The sequence below is a fragment of the Oryx dammah genome, unplaced genomic scaffold, assembly GCF_014754425.2.
Source record: "Oryx dammah isolate SB20612 unplaced genomic scaffold, SCBI_Odam_1.1 HiC_scaffold_10, whole genome shotgun sequence".
Taxonomy (NCBI): domain Eukaryota; kingdom Metazoa; phylum Chordata; class Mammalia; order Artiodactyla; family Bovidae; genus Oryx; species Oryx dammah.
Genome location: NW_024070194.1, coordinates 36,571,663 through 36,596,282, shown reverse-complemented (window position 1 = coordinate 36,596,282; position 24,620 = coordinate 36,571,663). Strand labels below are relative to the sequence as shown.

The 24,620-nt window shown below is 37.3% G+C and overlaps 1 protein-coding gene across 17 annotated transcripts in view; it reads right to left on the bottom strand.

Moving 5' to 3' along the window:
• The window catches only part of ZMYND11 (zinc finger MYND-type containing 11), a 73,994-nt gene that overhangs the window by 22,081 nt on the left and 27,293 nt on the right, over positions 1–24,620 (bottom strand). For 5 of the 17 annotated variants that reach the window (XM_040247931.1, XM_040247935.1, XM_040247934.1 and 2 more), the window contains exons 3-5: positions 18,238–18,397; positions 10,716–10,760; positions 7,901–8,062 (exon numbers count right to left, since the gene is read on the bottom strand). In XM_040247931.1, coding sequence (XP_040103865.1) covers positions 7,901–8,062; positions 10,716–10,760; positions 18,238–18,397 — 367 coding nt within the window. Of the gene's footprint in view, positions 1–7,900; positions 8,063–8,525; positions 8,622–10,715; positions 10,761–18,237; positions 18,398–24,620 lie in introns of those variants that run through there. The other 12 variants (XM_040247936.1, XM_040247939.1, XM_040247937.1 and 9 more) reach the window with 4 other exon arrangements.

Sequence of the window (24,620 nt, the reverse complement as noted above, 5' to 3'; positions counted from 1 at the left end):
CTGTAAGGACAGAAGAGTGGAACCCACACCCACTATCGGCACCAGGACAAGAACTTGGCTAAACGCCTGCACATTCAGAGTGCATGACCCCCTACAGCTCCATCCTACATCTCCCACAGCCGGGCCAGCAACAATCATTTGCACTTGAGTTTCTGGCAAGTTTTTTGGGTTTTTCTTTTTTAAACTTAAGTTAAAGGAACTTTAAGTATAAAAACCTCCCCTCAGCTGTCACCAACCTGCCTTCTCGTTCACAGGTAAAAGCTGAATGTGGAGGATCATTCAAGCCACAAAGGTGGTCTAGAGGTGGATTCTCAGAGTGTGCCGGCAAACGTGACTCTGCTCTCAGGTACTCTGCTTCGTAGAAGCTGTTCCTATAGAATCACTAATGCACAGGTTTCCAGACTTGTTCACACAGACTTACAAAACAGCACTGGATGCTACTTCAGTTATGTCTATATTTATTAATTTTTACAAAGTTGGCTCTTTGCTCTCTGATTGAGGTTGGGAGGTTTTGGCTAGATTCACATGATATAATCAGCTTTGCATCACCCAGTCTAGGGTGATTTACCAGCTATTAAGGTACAGTCTCAAATTAATTCCACAAGCCATAGAACTGACTGTACTGTGGACACGTGGTATTCCTATATCCAATACATCCACACAAAAACTGCTGGAACACTAGATCTACCGAGACGGCTGCTATGTTATTTCTACTGTGTCAGGAGTTTAATCGTTCAGGATTAAGTGTACTTTTGGGGGTGATCGTCAGCTCTTCTGGACGACGTTACAGGGATTTAGGAAGACGAAAGGGACATTCAGGAGAAGTTTACAGAACGCAGGCTGTGTCTGCTTGTTCCTTCCCTCCTCTGTCAACACTGGTCTGTAAAGAACAAGATTCAAAGGCACAGGGAGGATGGATTCCTCACGTAGTTAAGCCTCTCCTGCCTCTTCTGAGAACAACTCACACGACTTTGTTTCGGAATCACAGAATGTGTATCACACAGTCTCTGCTCAATGAAGCTGACAACCAGCCAACAATACTACTACCTGCCCACCCCCTACTCCTTCCCCTCCTGCTTCAACACCTGCAGAGACAATAAAAGAAAATTGTGTGCACTTTGTACATATTTTCAGTACATCAATGCTACAAACACTAAACAAGCCTTCTATTTATCTAGATTAAGTTGTAACCATCTTGATATAGGAACCAGCCCAAGTAATTACCTCTTTAGTCCCTTATAGCTAAAAATAAAAGATAAGATTCACCTAAGGTTCTAAAAAAGCCACTAAAATGATGTATCACCAAGACAAAATACACTCCAAACATTTCACACTCACATCCAACCCTTTCTGACTATGTAACTTGTTAATTTAGCGTGACAAGGCAATGTGGGGATACATGGATTTTTCCTTTCTTGCTTGGTCCAGGTAGTTTCATAAAGAGATTATATAACAATACATGAGGGTTTTACAATTTTATATGCTAGATCCAATTTTAAAATTCCTTTACTTTTTCCTCTAGTAAGTCTAGACTGAATAGCAAAACTGCCTTATAAATAATTGATTCAGACACAGACCTTTTTAAAAATTAATTTTCTACCTTTGTGAGTATAGAAATACAATCCAATTGTCTTAAAAAATGTAAAAAAAAAAACCTGATTAATGTTCATTTGTAACTTTTAATACTATGACTGTCTACAACATAATTTTTTTTAAAAAGTGTTTCTCCTACTTTATCTAAACATGAAATCTCCACTCCAGAACTGATAATATGTATCTTATTAAAGGTAAAGGTACTTACTTTCAGGGTGAAAATATTAATAAATTTCCCACATTAAGAAAGGAAGACTAAGCAGAAAGCAAGAACAGTTACAGTTTTGCAGTAGCTACATAAAGCATATATGTTTCAAAATATTTTCTTTTAGCATTCTGTCCTGTTTCATTCTGAATACATTAAATGACAATTCTCCTTAATTTTGAGATTAAAAAAACTATACTGCTTACATACCCAAAAGAATGAAAAATTAATTCAGAAGTAAACTTTTATCTCCAGTTTCAAGAAACAGCTTTCATCATGAATCTCAGTACAAATGACTCAAGTATAACTTACCCAGAGCTGAGTTAACATTGACCAGTCAGTATGTACCCATGGTGATGTCCTAACAGACTTACTCTTGGTTTAGTTTTAGCAAACCAGTTAAATTCCTTCATTTTCAGTAGTTGTTTAATGACTATACTGTACCTCATGTGAAAAAAATATACAGTACCTGGGGCTTAACATCAACTTTAAGTTAACTTTAAATGCTCTCCGTAGACTTCTTTCTGTATATCTATTAAGTTTCCTGTAAACAGACCTATTTGTTCTCAATTTTAAAGAGAAGCTGCAGCAGTAGGTAGACTGCAGGGATCATTTCTACTAGTCCCTCCCCTCTTTGCATCCTCTTAGATGCTGAGGAGTCAGGGATCAGAAAACCAGGAGCTGCAAACCTGGGAGAGCTTCTCAGATTAGATGTAGAACCAAAGTATTCTTAAATAAGTAAAATTTTCCCATATGCATTCATTTTCTTCTCTGCATTTTCTAGTGTTTCTGTATTTTGTTAACAGGCTAAGTTAATTCTCCATACTCTTTGTATATTAACGCAAATCTTAAAATTTGTGACCTTAGACAGGGGAAAATACCATATGAAACATTTGTAGGCAGATGAAAATTTTATAAAAGTTTGTAAAGATATACTGGAATAATATATCCCTTATCCAATTCCCTGAATGGCACTTTTTCTTTTGTGAATTAGGTTGATCTTTTCATAGATAGATCACGATAAGTGTGTCATAAAGGGGATGAAAAGTGAACCAAAGATATTAAGGGTATAAACAGTAATACAATATTTTTATGCTATAATGAGACAATTAAAACTACAATGCATAAAGTAAACAAGCTACAAGGGTATACAGCACAACACAGGAAATATAGCCAATATTTATAATAACTAAATGAAATATAACCTCTAGAAATTATGAATCGCTATGTTGCACACCTAAATCCTACAATACTGTCCATCGACTATACCTCATAATAAAGATATCCCAACTTAAAAAAAAAAAAAACTTTGGATAGATTTCACTGGAGCAGCATAGAGGACCAAACGTGGAAGAGGAGGGGAGAAGCTCACCGCAGCCCATCCCTCTAGTGAGGAGGGGAGACACCCCCCATGGCCACCCCCTCTGGTGCTTCCCACCTGCTCACAGTTCAGAGCTCTACACTCTGCTCCCTAGTGACAGATTTTAGTCCAAACAAAATTTTCATTTATTTGAATTTGAAAGGAGCAGAAGGATGAATCTGCAACTCCCCAAAGTTATAAAGAAATTCATTTATATAAGGAACACTAACATATTAAAAGAGGATGTAGGAAACAGGGGCCTATTTTCAAAATACTACTGTATCAGGATCATTAACCTGGAAAGTGCCAACTATTTTGCTATTCTTTCCCCCTGCATTTCGCATTCTGATTTTTAGGAACACACAGCACTATCAAGTATTCCAGCCATCAGTCTGTGCACTGCACATCACGGAGCACACACCGTAACTGGCACAGCACGATGCAGGGCTTGCCCATGACCTGCTATGGAGCAGAGGGCAGCAAGGCAGAATCTGCTCTATATCCTTCCTCTAGAGCTCTTTCAAGGCGGAACTGTAGCATCACGGGGAGAACAAATGCCAGGCCACTCATGTCTCTCTTGCAGTAGTCACTACAGGCATTTAGATTTGCATTTATAACACTGCATTGCCTAGTACAGTAAAAAGCCATAAGTCACACTGCCAAACATTCAAGCACTCACTAGACATACCAGTAGCTCCCACCGGACAGCACAGGGAGAACATTCCATGCCCACAGAAAGATCTACCAGTAACTATGACCTAAAAGGCAACGTGGTGCCAACCTAGGGAGTGGTTTTAGGGTTTCCTATAAGATGTCACCTCGCCCATGTATTAAAAAACCCAAGCGGATATCATTCAAAAAGCATGAGGTTTACCAGTAGGGCTGGAGACCAGCAAGTGTACAGTGCATGTGCACACACACAAAACATACACATGCATGCACACATGCACACACACAGCTCAGACACTCACACACACAGGCACATTCACCCGCAGACCTGTACTGCAGACATGTGTGCGTTCAGGCACACACACAGGCCTGCCTTCTGCAACTACAGCGTCGAGCAGCAAATGGCTGTAACTTTGAAGCTGTGCAAATGAGAATGAAGGGACATTAAAGTGATATATCCCTCTGGAGCCTGTCACTGGTAGCAAAAAAGCTGGAAAATATTTTCAGTGTTGGTATAAATGGGTTTGATCTTCTGACAAACAACTTGGTAATTTTTATCACAGACTGAAATGCGCCTATCTTTAAGAATTCTGTTTCAGTGAATTTAACTTGTAAAGGCAATCAAACAGACCTGCATAGACATGTATAACTTAATTCTTTTTTTAGAAAAGTAAAATCGACATTTTGTTTTAAAGATACAACCTTTAAGCAAATAAAATTTTTAAAACAATTTTCATTTAAAAGTTAATGGTTTCTCTTTTTTCCTGAAAATAATAAAATTCAATATTATTTAAAATTCAAATAACATCTAACAAAATATAAACTTCACTTTCATACAGAAATAATGATGAGAAGAGTGCTCTTCCAGATGGAATGGGTCATGACCTTGGAACGGAGGTGCTGGAGTCCCCACCATCCCTCTGCCCCGGACAGGTGAGTTCCAGTCGGTGTTGCTGGTCAGACAGCACAGGAGACAGAGCCCCAGACAGCACATGGACACAGCGTATGTGCATCAGCGGAAACCTTTCACATCGCAGAACAAAGGCGTCTGGGTCACTGCCAAGTAGAAGCAAGCCAGCTGCCATCAGCAGTGTACCCAATCCATGGGTCCACCCAGTTACACAGACGGAGTGTGCACTCACAGAGGTCTGTGAGCACATTCATAAAGATGGGAGTGTGCACACACACAGGTCTGTGAGCACTTCCACACAGATAGAGTGTGCACACATGCACAGGTCTGTGAGCACACTCACCTGTGATGTGGTAGCACTGCTGAGATTGTTTTTCTTCTTTATCCTCCAATAATTTTGAATTTTTAAAAACTTTTTAAAAAGGAATTTAAAACTTTTTTCCAATTAATAGGAATTCTTGGTATCACGAGTGTGAAACTGGATATAACTTGAATTTTTTCAAAGCAAAATGCTAACCTGATATTCAAAGCTACATTACAATAACCATCTATTGTATCTGTAAAGTAATAGTTTAACTGTTGTTTAGAAAGGCAGATATTTCAAAGAAATATCCTCAAGGTTCTGAGATTCTTGAGATTATTATGAAAATTGAAAAAACTATTTTAAACTGAGAAAAATTCCCATCATTGCCTTCTTAAAATATTTCGGAATTTGTCAGACACATGAGATAAAAGTTGTTCAACAAGCTAAAGTGAATCTGCTAACACAGCTGACAGCTGGTTGAGAAATAATATATTCAATGCTGTAAGGGGCAGAGGTTACATAAACCAAAAGTCTTCTGACCAGTATGAAGTATTAAAAATATTTTTATCTTCAAATTTAGACCCAGTGACTGGCTTCCATCCACTACTTTTACCTGTACTGAAATTTGGCCCTGGTATTTTATCTTAAAAATCCCTCATTAGTAAATCTAATTACTATACATTCTTTCTAGACTTTAATTAAAAATGAAAATAGAGGCTGACATGGAACCATAATTTTTAAGTTTCAGTCGACAGCCTTGGTTCTCTTCGTTCAAGAAAATTTAAATCTGGTCCATCACTCTCAAGTTAGATTATTAAAAAACAGCTTTACTTGAAGTCTTGACATACTGTTTAAACAAATATATAAACAAATAATCGTGGGAAGTACCTATTTTACCTAACATAGAAGTAACTATTTCTTTGGAATTTTTAAAGCTCAAGCTAAACTCACCAACCCCAACAAAAACACAGGCTTTTTGAGTCTAAGCAAAAAGCCGCTCGGTCTGTGAAAGGAATCTGAGTTCCACTGTTTTACTGACTCATAGCATCATTTCAGTAAGCATAATTACATCACAATGTGAGAATATCTAGGCTAACAAAGACGAAAAAACCAAAGGGAAGAAGAACACAAAAAGGCAGGACGGGATTGGCTAAGCTCCCCTTCTGCTACCATGTTTCTGTGAGCCAGCAACCCACTGAAGCTTAAAGTTTTTCATCTTATCAGTAAACAGTAGAGCAAACATATGTAGAAAGTGGAATCTGACAACTTGATAGTGAATTCTGACGGGAAAAGCATTACACATTCTCTTCAAAAGTTTAAGTGTTAAACTTCAACTCTTAATGTAAGGAATATAAAACACCTACCATAAAGTTTAACCCATCCTCAAAAATCCCAGTGTTTTTATTTAAATTCTTTACTATGAGATAGGAGCTAAATATCAGATACTACAAAGCTACAGTTGTAAAGACTCAGGAGTGTCTAGAACTGTACTTCCTAAGTCCCTGAGCCTCTATTTTTTGATCAGTGACCTCACCTCTTCTATATTTTTACTACCTTAATACTTTTGTTCTTCAGATGTAATTAATTCTTTACTTCCTCTAGTGTAAAGTGTTAGTGAAAACTATTTACTTCTAAAACACAAATCCATGAGAGTAAATTGTGGGACATTGGTACAGCTCCATACTGATTTATTGCAGCCTTCAAATTCTTGCAGGCCTCTAGAGAAGGTCCACACCCTGAGGCTTTATACTGATCTGTTTAGACCTAGAGGTTTATCACTAATTATCTAGCATTTAGGCATTTGATTACATGTCATCGTAACACATGTATTTAAAATGCTATACCAACAGTCTTCTGTCTGCCTACTGAACGAGTACAATAGGGCTGCTAAGAAACATACTCAGGTAACACAAAGCCACAGTCACTAAAGGAAGACTAGAAGGGACATTGTATTTTGCTCATCATGCTGGCCAATGAACCAGATGATTTCTAGCTGGTATCAAAGAGGAGATAAAGACATAACTTTTTTAAAGAAGAAATGAATATTTAAGTTATACAAGTACAATAAAACATGTTCACAAACAGAACTCATGAGTAATCTCGGCAATTGGCATGATTCCAAGTATATTAACCATAGTTAAGTACAAAACAATAGAAGTTCCAATCAAATAATTCCTGACTGATCACCATCAAGGCCATACATCACGTGGTATCTAGGCATCGCGATTACTCACACATACACACACCACATCGGCAGCCAACAAGCACAATCATGTACACTTTTCAACAGGGAAATAATATGAATGAAAATAATCGTGGGAAGTACCTATTTTACCTACCAGACTATTTCATTTTGGAGAATTCTTGATATACAACTGTCCCATCCCTCCACCCTCCAAAGGAAAGAAATAAACCCATGACATGACAAAAAAATAAAGGCAACATTACATGGATATAAAATGGAAAGTAGATACAGAACTTTTCTGACAATGTGCCTTTTGCTACCTGTGTTTTCTGAGCAGCCAAGAGGACTGATTGAACAGACCTTGGTATGGGACAGTGGTTCTTGATTCCCAAAGCCTGTCCATTAAAGGAGTCACACAATTCAGAGGGAATTGTAAAAAGAAGAGAGTATATTTTTACATGATTGAAACTTTCTAAAATCCATACCCTGAGTATGTGTTCTGTGATATTCATTTACGAGTGTTCTATGTTCATTAACCACCATTTCAGTAGAGAACCCCCACCCTCCAGTACTTCATCCATTAACCTGGCAAGACCAGCTGGGACATCTTTGTGCAGCTATTATCAGTGAATTCCAACCCTCTGACCAGCACAGTAAAGCTCATAGGTACTCACCCTGCAAACTGGGCACTGCCAGTGACTACTGCTGTCTCTAAGCCTGTACTCATCAGACAAACACTTGGAATGATACACACGAAAACACAGGTCACATATCAACACCTCTCCAGGCAAATGGCATTCAAAACAATACCAGTCATGATTTTCTGTTTCCCAGTCCTACAAAAAATACAAAATAATTTCGTATGACATTTTGTCAATATCTGCAATGACTAAGAACAAAATTGAAACTAAAGTCCATCAGAAGTTAGGCATTATAAACAATTTTAAACATTTACTGTGTTAAAACAAGAGGGAAAAAATACCTAGAAATTTGCTTCTTTCAATTTTCAATTCTCTCCTAAACATATTTATATTCAGAAATATCTTAAGGTGATCTGATAACAAAACCAGTCCAAAATGAAGTAAGCCCAAAGCCAATACAACTTCTAACATTATCTTTCAGTTTTTATAGAATCTATGGGATAATTTCTTCAGTAAATGGAATACCCCAAAGCAACATCTATAACTTAGTATTTCAAATAAACAAACCTCTGTTTTGTCCTGATTTCTTTAAAGAAATATACTAAGTACTTAGCATACTTTGGAAACGGAGAGAATAGTAATAAATGGTGATGCTCACTATTCTTATCTTCTCATCCATGGTATTGGATGCTTTATTGAAAATAATCATTAATCAGAATGTCCATGTTCTGATAGGTTGTCAAATTTTCAGGGTCTGTTGAATTTGGAAAAATAAATTGAAAATGTGAAAACTAAAGGTTTAATCACATTCTCCAAAGGACATTACCACCAAAAAAAAAAAAAAAGGAAGCTGGCTTATTTTCTTATTGGGACTATTCCTGGAAATAAAAGACCATAACAGGTGTTCAACATTTTCTTTGTTACACTTTTTTTTTTTTTTCTGTACAGCCAGTACCATTTAAACACAAACAGGAGACCAGTGTAACTTCCCTTAATTTGGAATTCATTCTTCATAAATATCAATCTTAGCATATATCAAAAAACACCCTCATTACGAGTGATGGATTAATTCTCAACCTTCTCTTGCAGATGTGGTAGCTGAATGAATAAGGGTTAAACCCACAGTTAGTATTATCAAGGCCACTTCCAATGAGGATCTTGAAATTCTAAACTTGGGCTCTGCCACCATTTTTCTTCTCATAAATCACTGTCTACACTCTGCTTCTGAGAGTGAACAGCATTCTTATCCCCTCTTAGGTCAATAACTCCTGCAATAAATGGCTATGATAGAGCACTTGTTCAGTCAGCACTGACTCTGGCACCGAGGGTTCAAATGCAGTGGTGCTCAACCATATGAGAAGGCTACGTCTCTCTCCTTCAAAATGGAACATGAGCAGCTCATGTTCTGAAACTTCACACCTTCCAATTCACATTCAGAGACACAGCTGAAGTATACTAGTAAGTTCTGCAGAAATGTAAACTCTTTTGCTTGCTTTTTAGTAAGAAATTGGCAATCTGTAGCAACCAAAGTAATAAAGAAAAAAAGCACAACCATTTTCAGTTGTTTGCGGCAGATGTGTAGACTCTGCTCACTCAGTAAGGGAGGAATAATTTCAATCAGACTGTTTAAAAGACCATAAGGTACTGATTTGACATAAAAGCCTCATCTGTGCATGGTAGAAAAAAAGCTCCCCAACAAAGTCTGACATAGCGGTGCCACAGTATACTGTGGTGCTCAGCTGTACTAAAGTAACAATCTTTGGTGTATCTCTTTTACGCAGCTCATAAGGAAGCTGTGTTTTAGCTATTTCAATGTTTGCACCAAAAATCATTGATAATTTAGGTTCCAATGGAGATAAGATGGCTTTTTAAAATTTACTCTCTCCAAATTTAAAACCAAATATTTCAGAATATTTTCCTCGTAACTGTTCAAAGACATTTTAAAAGGATTTTGGTGGCTTATATATACTCATTAACAAAAGAAACCGCCATTCTTCATCATTTGAGATTTCTTTTTTACACATCAATTCATCTCCACGTGATTCTCAACATGGCAATTACTAGGTTAACTAAGAAGAGGAAGTCAGAGAACACAATGCTGGTGGACCGCTCTGGCCTCCTGTCACCTCCTACCTTCGCCTAACCCTACCTTCTCCCATCCACCCATGAAACAAGGATGAAAATGGATCTTTCTTCAATGGGGTGTTTAATTCTAGACCTAGTTTTTCATAAAAATTATAAAAACAAAATTATAGTTCAAATGAAGTAGAGAAACATTTGGATAAACGTCTGTATAATGGCATCAACTAACTTTGTTTCTGATATAAAAGAGAGCATGAGCTGGGAATGAATGTGTTGTTTACTCTTTCAATCACTGCAATAGCTGTTTAAATATACAGAACATGCAAAGTCAAGGTCAAAAGTGTCTACACTCTGAATCCAGGAAACATTTTTCTGAGGTATAAATGATGTTTATTATAGGTAAGAGTTGCATATGGTTTGTCTTGCAGTAAACAGAATTTATTTATGTAATGATTTTGACTAATATTCAATAGTGTATGCCAAAAAACTAAGCTTGCATTTTCACTGAATTTCACCAGAAGTCAGCAACTATTCAACATTCAGCCTGATCAACATAATATCTGAAATGCTACTTTAATACAAGATAGTTTAAAAAAAAAAAGCAAACCTATGAGCACAAAATCCAAAACTAGAAGCAATGTAAAGCGTATGGTTTAAATGAACACAATTCTAGCAAGAATTAACTAAGCTGGCCTAAAGAAAGAGAAATTGAATTTTTTTTAAAAGCAGAATTAAAGTAAAATAATATAGTGCAAAATCGGTTCACCTTGGCTGGGGTTGCTGTCCTGAAGAAAGGCTGCATGCTGTAGGCCTTTCAAAATAAAAACAAAATAATCTTGGTCTCTCTCCTATAGCTTTGCTCAATATCAGGCAATATACAGAGCTAAAGGGGTTTGGTACATAGTCAAACTGTTTATTAGTTGCTATACATAGTATTTGGCAGAGGATATCAACTGGTAATCTATCACTGTAGTAATCATTAATGAAACGACAGTAGCATGCAAACTCAAGAATTATTACTAGTTTAAGAGTAAACTTTTTTCACTAACACAAACACTACAAAATGAACACAGAAAAAATCTATAGGAATTCATGTTCCATGAAACCTATAAAGATGACAGAAAAACATTTTACTAACAAATTCAGTGTCATTTAAATCTGTGCATGATCACAAATGTATGTCTTATTGATCCCAAACTGGTTCACACTGGTTTTTTTTAATTGGGAGCTGCTGTTATTGTTGTTCAGCTGCTAAGTTGTGTCCGACTCTTTGCAACCCCATTAACTATAGCACACCAGGCTTCCCCTGTCCTTCACCATCTCCCTGACATCCGACAGCCAGTGAAGGTTTACAAGCTCAATGAGAACCAGCAGTGGGACAACCAAGGCCCCAGGCGTGTCATCCTGCTACGTGGAGTGGCTGAAGGGCATGTCCCAGCTATTCAGGGACTGACAAAACGTGGTCCACTAGAGAAGGGAATGGCAGACTACTTCAGTATTCTTGCCTTCAGAACCCCATGAACAGTATGAAAAGGCCAAAAAAAAAAAAAAAACCTGTCGAGTGATGAATGCAAATGTGATTAACTCGGTACTTCACCACGGTGTGAAGTTTACACAGGTTGTCTTCAAGAATGAGTAGAAAACATGCAACCATCAAGAGGCAGCCTACTGATCTACGGCTCTGTCACCACTTACAGCATTTGGTTAAGACTCTGGAGCTAGACTAGCACAGATCTCAGCTTACGGGGCTTTTGCGAGGATCAAACAAGTTACTATGCTTAGTAACTGTCAGCTGGTGTTAAGATGATCTGTTTGCTATAATGCACAAAATGGGAATTGATAAGCCACTGAACGGTGTGACACCTGTAACGACCCACATGCGAATTTCGCCTCCAGGACCCTAAGTGCATTGGGACTGTAACCCTCCCAACGTTTCTGTAAGCAAGACGGGACAAGAAACACTGTTAGCTGACTGAGAGTTAGCACTGCAGCAAGAAGGCTGAGTGACAGAACTGTGCCTGGAGAGGGCCTCCCTCACCATATTCAAGAGTCTTGACTTTTACACTAACCCCCTATTTCTACACAGTGAGCAGATAAACCTCACATTATCAAATATGTGTTTTCATGTGGTGTTTTACACAGAAACAATCTAAAATTAATTCTATGCAAATTCTAGATTTAGTTTAATTCTGATAATAAATTCAGTTCATCACTGAGAGGTAAGATTTTAATGGTTAAAAGATTTCCAATAATTTTAAATGTTATTTTTTAATTAAAATATTAGAACATTGCTTAATGAAATAAAATTTAAAAAGAGGAAAACAAAAGAACTCTCTCACACACACAAGCTGAAAAGAGTATAACAGGACAGCATGACCCAAAATATTCTATTGAGTAAAACAGAAATTCATCACCAAAGCAAGAACATCTAAGTACATAACAGTCTGTTTTGCACATAGAACCACAGTATAACTGGTTTTTAATTAATAATCACCAATACATCACTTATTACTTTTTATTTAGTAAAAAATTGTATCTGATGCAGGTAATGGACCTTTGGGAGAAATGTGTACTTCTGTACATAATTAGAACAAATAAAATATAATTTACATTTAAAAAACCAACAAAATCCAAGGGACAGAAAGTTTTAAAACATGACTGATTAATTTATAACTATAAGTATAATAAGAAAACACAAAGATGTAAACTTGTTTAAAAAAATTCTTACTTCTCTAAGCTGTATTTATGAAATGGGCTATTTGCAGGCCTCCCAATGTTTTTTCGGGAACAAAGCAGGGGAGACATCTTGCCATGGCTGTTTAATGTGTAATTTCTAAAGAATAAGACATAAATCCAATTCTACAATCCTACCTCTTCCACAAAAGATGTGAGCTTCCAGCCAAGTTTCAAGAGGTATATAAACCTCAGTGTCTTTTAGACTGGTTCTTTTGAATCAGGAAAAGGAGATGAAGACGGGGGAAAAAGTACCTATCTCGTCCCTCTGTAAATTAAAACTAAATCTATTTATTCCCAATATGTTCATCTTTTCAAGAAACCACAAAATTTGTATTTTCATTAATAATGCTTCTTAAAAGGTACCAAACTTAACTCAAGACCTACGTAAAACCTAGCAAGAGGTCCTGCTTGTCAGAGAACAAACTAGGTTACGTGAAAACTGCTGAAGCTGAGCAGGGCTGACCAGCCAAGATGGAGCTCATGTCTGCAGCTGCTCTCCAGTCATCGGCAGCAAAACTGGTGGAGGCACACTAACTGAAACGTAAGCTGTGGTTCCCAAACCGGTATTACGTTTTTGGACTGGCATGACCCACACAAGAAGAAAGGAGACCCTGAGTCCAGATCTGGCAGGCAAGTAAAGAGACAAGTAGTCTTGTAGCAAATGTCACCTTTTCACACTTATATGCTATCCTCTACACTGGTGACCAAAATATTTAATGTCAGATTAAAAAGTGTCTGTCAAATAATAGAGAGTCATAGCTTTGTGCCAGGGACCATGAATCAAGCTGGCAGTCACCAAATAAATAATATCAACAGCCTCAATATCAAAGCACATATTTGATATGTTTTATCTGCACAGGATCCATAACTCAAGGTCACCTTCCCTGCTACACTTCTACAGGCACACCTCAGAGATACTATGGGTTGTTTCAGACCACTGCAATAAAGAGATTATTGCAAGAAAGTCACATAAATTCTTCTGGTTTCTCATTGCACATAAAAGTTGTGTTTACACTATACTGTAATCTATTAAGGTGCAACAACAGTATGTCTAAAAAAGGTACAAACATTAATTTAAAAATACTGCTAAAAATGCTAACCGCCATTGGACAACACAGAGTTGCCACAAACCTTCAATTTGTAAAAAAGCACAAGCCAAAGTACAATAAAATGAGGTATGTCTGTGTTAAATTAAATACTTTTATAAGATTTTCCTATCTTTAGTGAATTAAGAAATTAAGTTGCATTTATTACAAAGGGAGCTGCTGCTAAGTCGCTTCAGTAGTGTCTGACTCTGCGAACCCATAGACAGCAGCCCACCAGGCTCCCCCGTCCCTGGGATTCTCCAGGCAAGAACACTGGAGTGGGGTGCCATTTCCTTTTCCAATGCATGAAAGTGCAAAGTGAAAGTGAAGTCGCTCAGTCGTGTCCAACCCTTAGCAACCCCATGGACTGCAGCCTACCAGGCTCCTCTGTCCATGAGATTTTCTAGGCAAGAGTACTGGAGTGGCTTGCCATTGCCTTTTCCAACAAAGGGAGCTACTAAATACCAAACTCAACTTAGCTGAGCAATGGTAAAATTTTCTGCCCAAGAAATATATTTCTCAAGCTGTTAAAACAGAGGACATGAAATATCATGATGGAATACAGACTGAACGTAGCCATCCTTGTACGTTAGTTTAGAGCAAGCAGATGATCAAGCAATCTAGGCAAACATAGTTTTCCTTTAAAAAAAATAAAATGAAACAAACACATTGAAATGAAACAAACACAACAGTTTCAGTATGTACCCAGATCTACTGGCCTTTTACCAGTATAATTTCAAAAGCTTTAAAAATGATCTCTAAAAGAGATATTTGGATCATCTAAGTGAATGGTAATAACAGACATCTGAAAATTAAAGACGACCACAGAAAGCTTACAAGAGTGCGGCCCAGGCTCAGCAAGCCTGTCATTTTAAGGACTGGCTGGTACCTATACTTCCACTGTTCACTGACTAATATGTAAACTAACCATTTGAAATTGAGAGAGGCTTCATTTTTAGTAATTATGCTTTTCATTCTGCTATCTCAAATGGACATTTTAAAATATCACCATGAAGATGGATGCTTATGTGCTGCTGAATTTCATCACAGTTTCTCCAAACGAATTCTCACTTCAAAAGAGATACAAAATGGTGATTAAGATCAGCATCTCAAACTGTCTAGAAATCAATCCATTCCTAGCAGAAAGAATCTCAGTACAATGGAGGTTACCGTCTTTGACTTACACAGGCTTCCTCTTTAATAAATTATATATAATTGTATCCTGAAGTAGTCTTTTTAGAGTTAGGCTTTTATTACATAAAAGCTGGATTTAATAAAACAACAGTATTTAAGATATGCATATTTTTCAATTGTATCAAGTTTTTAAAAAATAAACATTGGAAAAAAGGTAGCAAGGCAGAACAAAAACATGACACAGCAGACTCTGCTCAGCGATGCTTTAGTGGCCTAAGAAACAACACTTTTGCCTACCTTCTCTCTCTCAACAGAGCCATGGACATGAAGACAAGCAGTCCAGCCTCTTTATTAATACACAGTATCCCCAGGGATACAACTTGTAGGACTTATCAAGAGGAACCAACTTGTCTACCTCTGAGCTACAGCTGCTATTTTTAGAGGCTACAGAATGAAGAGAAGAGGAGCTTCACTACATTTCTCAAATGACAGAACTCCCTGAGTAAAGAGTCTTTGTAACTCTGAATAAAGGTTTAAAAATGAACAGTAGAAAAATCCTATCCCTTTCCTTACATATAGAATCAACTTGACTTTTATAGGCCATATATATCTACTTGATTTTGTCTTCTCTTAATAATTAGTAGAAAGTCAGTGACATAAATAATAATGCATACCCTCCAATCTAAACCTCAAGCTTTCAGAGGTATCATCTCATATAAAAAGTGGAGAAACTATAAAGAAGAGCCCCAGATGCAAATGCCAGCATGCAGGGCTGTTAAAGACCACAGAAAACCTTTGTGCTGATTAGAAAGTTGACCTTCCCTAAGACTGATTTTATTAGAACAAGACACATCACTGCCATGTGCTAGAGAACTGCTAAATAAACATGCAAGGATATCTGAGGAGAAGGTGGCAGTTCCTAAGCTGTGCAATTCACATTGGCCCCCGTACACAGCAGCCTGCATGCACAGGCCACACAGTCCCTACTCACACACAGAACTGGCCACTGCAAGGTGCCTGTGCTGTGCCAAGGGTGACACAGGTCAGTTGTGTGTCCTCCAGAGTATTCTCAGGGCATGAAAACTGCAACACACAAACAGCCCTGGGTAGCAGGTGGTCCACCAGCCACAACCATGAGATACAGATATAATCAGCCTCATCATTTTATAGCTAAACCTTAAATACAGATCCAGCATCCTAAAGGAAAATCTCATTACAAAACTTTGTTTGGAGTTACAGGTTAAAAGTAAAAAAAATCATGATGGGAATTTTTGCTTGCTGTTTAGTAAGAAATGTGTGTGCTTTTGCTACACAAAAGGCATTTCTTATTTTAAACATATTTATTCACTGGTCAAAAACTTTGAGTGCATAAATGCTTTCTATAGATAATCTCATTTAATCCTCAAAACAACCAAATGAAAGCAATATTAACGTACTCATATTACAGCTGAGGAATGAGTATCAGAGGTTAGAAACTCCCTCACACAGCTAGAAACAATACCTGAAACAGGATTGAAACCGTAACCTCTTTTTATTTCACTATTTCATAAACTAGGTACAATGTTTATACTCAGTTGTACTTAAATCATATATGTATACTTGGTATAAAAATGCCTGTGAGTAAGAACCAACCAGAATTAATAAAATATGTATACGTTGTTTGACTTACATGTGAGATTTCATCTAGAAAAAAGAAAAGGGAGATGCTATAAAAACATATGCAGTGAGCACATGTACACATAAAGCTAGAATCCAGAGCCTAATGTGGTTGAACACATATAACTCATTAACTGCTTGCTGAATTAAACTGAACAAAAAACTTCTACCTGAAGAGGGAAAAAAGCATAGGGAAAAGCACAAAACTAAACAGGAGAAATAAATCACTTTTATGAAAAAATTGTACATATGATCCACAAACCAAAACCTTATGGATTAAGTTGCTTTTACTACTGGCCAGCTGCTATAGACATCTCAGAAATTATCCATATAGCCTTCTATAGTAAATCTTTATGTTTCTAAGTGGTTGTGGATTAAAAATTTTATATTATCTGGATCACTTTGAATATATAAGCTATCAATTATCAGTGGCCCTCCTTTAAATGTCTGCTATAGATAAGATTTATATCACTTGACATTATTATCATTATTATAGCTTGGCACCCAGAGTTTCTTTATAGGCAAAAACTTTAATTTTCTGTAAAGCGCTTCCCTGGTGATTCGGTTGGTAAAGAGACTGCCTGCAATGCAGGAGACATAGATTCAATCCCTGGGTTGGGAAGATCCCCTGGAGAAGGAAATAGCAACCCACTCCAGTGTATTTGCCTGGGAAATTCCACCCATGGTCAGAGGAGCCTGGTGGACTATAGTCCATGGGGTCACAAGACTCGGACACAAGTTAGAAACCAAACCACCAAGGATGGCAACTGAAGAATTATTCTAATATAAACTTTTTCACTTAAGTTTTCAAGAATATTTCTAGTGCACAAATCAAATGATACCAGTGAAATTAAACATTTTTTATTCCATGTTTACTATTTCTGAAAAACGTGAATTTTCTTTCCTGAAACTTTAAAAGCACTTATTAAATTGACAAAAACAGTGTTAAAGCTAATAGTCTCCCACAGAAAACTGTACTGTTAGTTTATTGCTCTCAGACTTGACAAGTGAGTGTCTGTGTTGGCTCAATTGCCTGGAGTCATGAAGGGGAAGACAATGTTCTGGAGAAACGAACCAATTTTAAGATACTGTGTCATTTTTATAATTCTAGGTTTTAGAGAATTCATGATAAAGCACTCTCAATATATCTAATTATCAAATCTATTCATTTTAGAACAATTGATGTTTGTCCTATTTTAAATCTTTCTGTTCTAAAAACAGACTTTTCATTAAAGTATTAGAAAAATTAAGAGCAAATAAGGAAGAAAGACAGACATACTACACATGAAACCAATCTTTACATTTAAAAAAGGTACTTCTGTATGTGACCCCGAGTACAGAAGTATACATCCCTTTCAGTCTGTTTGGACGGCATCAACATTATCCTCACTGAAACTTTTTTTTCTTTTTACTAATATTTACTGAAGAAAATGCTTAGGAATACCATTAATTGTGTGTACATTCAAAGGGCTTTCGTTTTATTTTTCAGATTCAAGGCAACCCAGACAGGAGAAGCAGACTCCCTGCACAGGTAAGTTTTCTCCCAAACAATCAGGAAGGAAAAGAGACATCCTACCAATGCCGGTCCTTACTGTGAAATATTACCAAACTTCTGAAAACAAATCTCTATGGGGTATACATAAATAACATTCCAGATTTATAAAATAAAAAACTTACAATTTCGTCGCCTGGTAACCAATATCCTTCCTGTTCGATACCAGCTTTGGAGCCTTTGCAGCCCACTGTCAGCGTCTCCACAATGAGACCATCTTTCACAGCCAAGCTCAACTGACGAGTGGTCTCCTTTGGATGCATACCGTGGACTCGAGACATGTACCTGAATACAGATGAAAACAAAGTTTAAATCTCTTAGTACTGAAAATTGAAAATGAATAAAAATAAGAAAATATTTTTCTTTACTGTAACATGAGAGCCCTACAGAAAGAAAAGAAGTCAGTCCTGAATACTGAACTCTTTCAATGATCATAATATTTTAAACCTTAAATCTATTTTGCCTATTTAGAGGAACATTTGTTCAAAATACTCCCAAACCAGCATAAATAAATCTTTTAACAGATTTTATAGTCAAACATCCCATTTAGTTCTAGCCTCTGTGGCAACTGCCACTAACCTCCACTCTGCAGATTCTCAATCTAGAATTTTATCATCTTCAGGATGTTGGAATATAAAATACTTTTACTCAAAACTTAGGAAATGACACCAAAGAAAATACAGAAAGTACACAGCTGATTGTCAACATATAAAGAAAACAAGAATGCATGCTATGATCAACAAGGCAAAAATGTGATCTTCAATTAAATCTATTTTGAACTGAATCACTAAAGCATATAAGCTCTTCCTGATTGATAGTTACATGGCATATTAAAAAATTTTGTTCCAAACACACCCTGCACCACAGAGAATGATGTTTATAGATTCTCTTGCACTCAGCAATTGTACTAAACTCAGGTTAACATTATGGCATATTTGCTCCATTTCATTTTATTTTTCAAGGAAATAAAACATTACAGCCACAACTGAATTTGTGCCATTTTCCATTCCTCTCCAATCAAACCCCAATACCCTCTACTGGTAAACTAGGATATCTAGACACAAAAACATACTGGGAGACAAATCAGGCTGGCCTCAGTCTCTCCAGAAAAACATCCTGTGCTGCAAGACAGGGCTAAGTGCCCCAGGGTATACAAGGAATTAGAGTACAACAGAAGGAATCTGTATCCAGTTACCCTGTCATTTAAGTATCTATCAGAGTAGTCAAAACAAATGATTTTCAAAAGGCACAAACTCAGGACTTCCCTGAAGGTCCAGGGTTGCTCAGCACAACCACCAAAAAAAAAAAAAAAAGGCAAGAGCTCATCACTGAAGAATCTTCAAAACTCAGGAGATGAATTTCAAGCAAGGAGTAAATCGTGGCAGAGGGAATTCAGAGCCTCTGTGTCTACAGCTTGTGGAAGAGAACTGTTTTTTGTTTAGGCGTTAGATACCTGTAAAGAGTTATTTTCTATTTTCTCTGCCAATGCAGTTAACTGAGAGATAAAAAGGAAGTGACATGGAGCAACAGCCCCACTGCCATAATAAATGAGGGCAGGAGGAGACAAGGTGGAGTGGTCCACAGACTGATGTGTTAGCTCTGCTGCCTACCAGCTAAGGGTGGCTAATGACACAGTAGAGGCACAAATATCTTTTGATATATAAAAACACCAACAGAAATAATCAACCCAACCAGAAACCCGGCAGAGGACCTGAATAGACACTCTTCAAAGAAGACATACACACAGTCAACAGGAACATGAAAAGATGCTCAACCTCACTAATCATCAGTTCAGTTCAATTCAGTCACTCAGTCGTGTCCGACTCTTTGCGACCCCATGAATCGCAGCACGCCAGGCCTCCCTGTCCATCACCAACTCCCGGAGTTCACTCAGTCAGACTCACTAATCATCAGGGAGATGCAAACCAAAAATCACAACGAAATGTCACTTCACACATGTTAGAATGGCCATCAGCAAAAAGACCAGAGACAAGAAGTGTTAGTAAGGATGCAGAGAAAAAGGAACATTTGTACAGTGTCAGCAGGAATATAAATTGGTTTAGCCACTATGGAAAAGAACAGGGAGGTTCCTTAAAAAATTTAAAATAGAACTACCATATGATCTATTTCTGGGTATTTATCTGAAGAAAATGAAAACACATCTGCACCTCCATGTTCCCTGAAGCAGTATGTACAACAGCCCAGATATTTACAATAGACAAGATATGGAAACAACCTAACTGCTCATGGACAGATGAATACAGAAAATGCGAGATGCAGATATATATACTAGAATATTACACAGCCATAAAAAACCCTTGCCTTTTGTGACAACACAGATGGATCTTGAAGGCATTATGCTACATGAAATAAGTCAGACAGGGAAAGACAAATACCATATGATCTCACTGATATACGAAACAAACTAAAAAAACACTCATTAGCTACAGAGAACAGACTGGTGATTGCCAGCCATGGAGGGTGGGGAGGGAGTGGGCAAGATGTGTGACAATGGTCAAAAGGTACAAACTTTCAGTTATTAGATAATTAACTCATGGAGATATAGTGGATATCATGGTGATTATGGTTAACGATACTATACGGCATATTTGCAAGTTGCTAAGAGAATGGATCTTTGAAATCATGGTATAGGTACAATTTCTCAAAAACATTATATGATTATCTCTGTATAAGAGTTTTAGGGGTATATTCCAGGAACTGTCAAAAGAGGTTACTTCTGAGAATAGGGGTTCACCCAAAAGGGGTGTGAGGAGTACTTTCTTTTTCAACAGTACTCCCTTTTGATTTTGTTCATGTATCTACTGGCTGAAGACTATATAAAAAAAGTAGCCACCATTTACCACCCCTCCAAATGTATGACTGCTCCTTTCTCCTGCATGAGCTTGCCAGTTTGGGGCAGGTTCCTTTCTTTCTTTCCAAACTCATCTTAGCTCTTCTGTCCTTTACTTATCCATAATGATTTTAAAGTCAGTTGGCAAAGATCCATGAGAACCATTGCTGTAATTTAGATTCAGTTCAGTTCAGTCACTCAGTTGTGTCTGACTCTTTGCAACCCCATGAATCGCAGCACGCCAGGCCTCCCTGTCCATCACCAACTCCCGGAGTTTACTCAAATTCATGTCCATCGAGTTGGTGATGTCATCCAGCCATCTCATCCCCTGCCGTCCCCTTCTCCTCCCGCCCCCAATCCCTCCCAGCATCAGGGTCTTTTCCAATGAGTCAACTCTTCCCATGAGGTGGCCAAAGTACTGGAGTTTCAGCTTTAGCATCAGTCCTTCCATTGAACACCCAGGACTGATCTCCTTTAGGATGGACTGGTTGGATCTCCTTGCAGTCCAAGGGACTCTCAAGAGTATTCTCCAACACCACAGTTCAAAAGCATCAATTCTTCTGCGCTCAGCTTTCCTTATAGTCCAACTCTCACATCCATACATGACCACCGGAAAAACCATAGCCCTGACTAGATGGACCTTTGTTGGCAAAGTAATGTCTCTGCTTTTTAATATGCTATCTAGGTTTAATATGCTATCTAGCATATTTATCTAGAATATGCTATTCTGGCAGAATGTGGTCCCCTGGAGAAGGGAATGGCAAACCACTTCAGTATTCTTGCCTTGAGAACCCCATGAACAGGATGAAAAGGCAAAATGATAGGATACTGAAAGAGGAACTCCCCAGGTCGGTAAGTGCCCAATATGCTACTGGAGATCAGTGGAGAAATAACTTCAGAAAGAATGAAGGGATGGAGCCAAAGGAAAAACAATACCCAGTTGTGGATGTGACTGGTGATAGAAGCAAGGTCCGATGCTGTAAAGAGCAATATTGCATAGGAAACTGGAATGTTAGAGGTCCATGAATCAAGGCAAATTGGAAGTGAACATCGACATTCTAGGAATCAGCGAACTAAGATGGACTGGGATGGGTGAATTTAACTCAGATGACCATTATATCTACTACTGTGGGCAGGAATCCCTTAGAAGAAATGGAGTAGCCATCATAGGCAACAACAGAGTGTGAAATGCAATACTTGGATGCAATCTCAAAAACGACAGAATGATCTCTGTTCGTTTCCAAGGCAAACCATTCAATATCTCGGTAATCCAAGCGTATGCCCCAACCAGTAACGCTGAAGAAGCTGAACGGTTCTATGAAGACCTACAAGACCTTTTAGAACTAACACCCAAAAAGATGTAATTTAGATTAGAGGAGAGTAAATACCATTACAATTGTAAGTAATATAATTTTTCTTGATGAACTTTGAAAAGCTGCATAATTATAACTTTTTCTACATCCTTAACAAGGTCTTTTTTAAAATATGAAACAAAGATGGTTATTTTTAATGATAAAACGTACCATTCACAAAGAAGAGAGACATCATAAACCATTAGGCACCTTAACAAAGAAACAAAGATAAAAGAAAAAGCAAAATTCAGGAGAAATAGAAAAGAAAAAAAAATCATAGTGATATATTAACATTACTCTGAGAATATTTTATCAGGTGCAGAAAAAATGAGAAGAGGAGCATCTTGAATGGTGTCATTAATAATTTAAATAGATTTATATATAACTAATTTGTATTAATCATATCCTACACAAATATATTTAAAATTCATACTGTCAAACAGTACAGACAGAAATGGAATCGTCATACATTTTTAGTTAGGCAAAAATTCATACGTTTTCTAAAATATATCTATTATACATATTTATACATATGTATACAAAAGCTCTTCTACTACACTGATAAAGGCTTAGGAAAGAACATAAAAAAAAGAGATGGAGAAATTGGAAAACATAAACTAAATGAAATGGAAGCACTGAATATGAAATAGAAAAAGTGAAACAAACTGGATAAAAGTAAAAGATCCTCAAATAGTCCAGCTGTTTTTAAGTATGGCTGCTCATAAGACATATCTGGAGCTCTGGCAAAAATAAAAGCAGTACCTGGGCATTTGTATTTTTCAAAAAATTCCAAGATAATTCTGATATGCATCTGGATTTTTAAAAGTGATTACAGGTTTTTCTATTAAATGGTAGTTTCGGTGATACAGATTTCTATAATTTTTCTGCTGACAAATCACAATACTATGGTATTAAATTAATAATAGTTACATAACCACAATAGTAAAAGATGTTTATCAATTTTCACAATGACTAGACAAAAATAAAAGATAATTATAACTGCAAGCCATAATGGGAACATGATTAACCTAACAATATAAAACAATTACGTATAATTTATGGGGTCAAGCAGACTGACATGGTCAGTGGAACTGCATATGTGCACATGTTTTCATTTGTTCAGCCAGTCTTTGTCTTTTGGTTGGTGCATTTAATCCATTTAAGGTAATTATTGATATGTATGATACTATTACCATTTTCTTAATTGTTTTGGGTTTATTTTCTATAGGTAGGGTTTTTCCTTATCTTGTATTCTGCCTAGAGAAGTTCCTTTAGCATTTGTTGAAAACCTGTTTTGGTGCTGCCGAATTCTTTTAACTTCTGCTTGTCTGGAAAGTTTTTGAGTTCTCTATCAAATCTGAAGGAGAGTCTTGCTGGGTAGAGTATTCTTGGTTGTAGGTTCTTCCCTTTCGTCACTTGAAATATGTCATGCCATCCCTTCTGGCTTGTAGAGCTTCTGTTGAGAAATCCCCTGACAGCGTGATGGGCGTCCCTTCAGTGCGTTACGTGTCGTTTATCCTTGCTCTGACTATTTTATCTCTGCCTTTAATTTCTGTCAGCTTGATTTCCATGTGTCTCAGTGTGTTCCCCCTTGGCTTTGTTCTTTCTGGGACTCTGCTTCCTGGACTTGGTTGATTACTTCCTTCCCACGTTAGGGAAGTTTTCCGCTATTATCTCTTCAAATATTTTCTCAGGTCCTTTCTCTCTCTCCTCCTTCTGGTACCCCTATAATGCAAATGTTCCTGTGTTTAATGCTGTCCCAGAGGTCTCTTAGGCTGTCTTCATCTCTTTTCATTCTTTTTTCTATATTCTGTCCTGCAGCAGAGATTTCCACCATTCTGGCCTCAGGTCATTTATCCGTTCTTCTACCTCAGTTATCCTGTTATGAATTCATTCCAGTATATTATTCATCTGCTTGTTTGTTCTTTAGTTCTTATAGGTCTTTGGTAAACATTTCTTGCAACTTCTCAATCTTCGCTTCCATTCTTTTCCAGAGATCCTGGATCATCTTCACTATAATTATTCTGAATTCTTTTTCTGGAAGGTTGCCTATCTCCATTTCATTTAGTTGTTTTTCTGGGGTTTTATTTTGTCCCTTCATCTGGGACCTAACTGTCTGCTCTTTCATGATGATTAACTTTCTGTAATTTGGTTTTGTTTTAGTTGCTGTGGGATTGTGGTACTTGCTGCTTCTGTCTGTCCACTGATGGAGGAGGCTAAGAGGCTTGTGTAAGCTTCCTGATGGGAAAAAAATGGGTGATGGGAAAAAATCCCTGGTGATGGGAAAAAATGGGTCTTGCTCTGG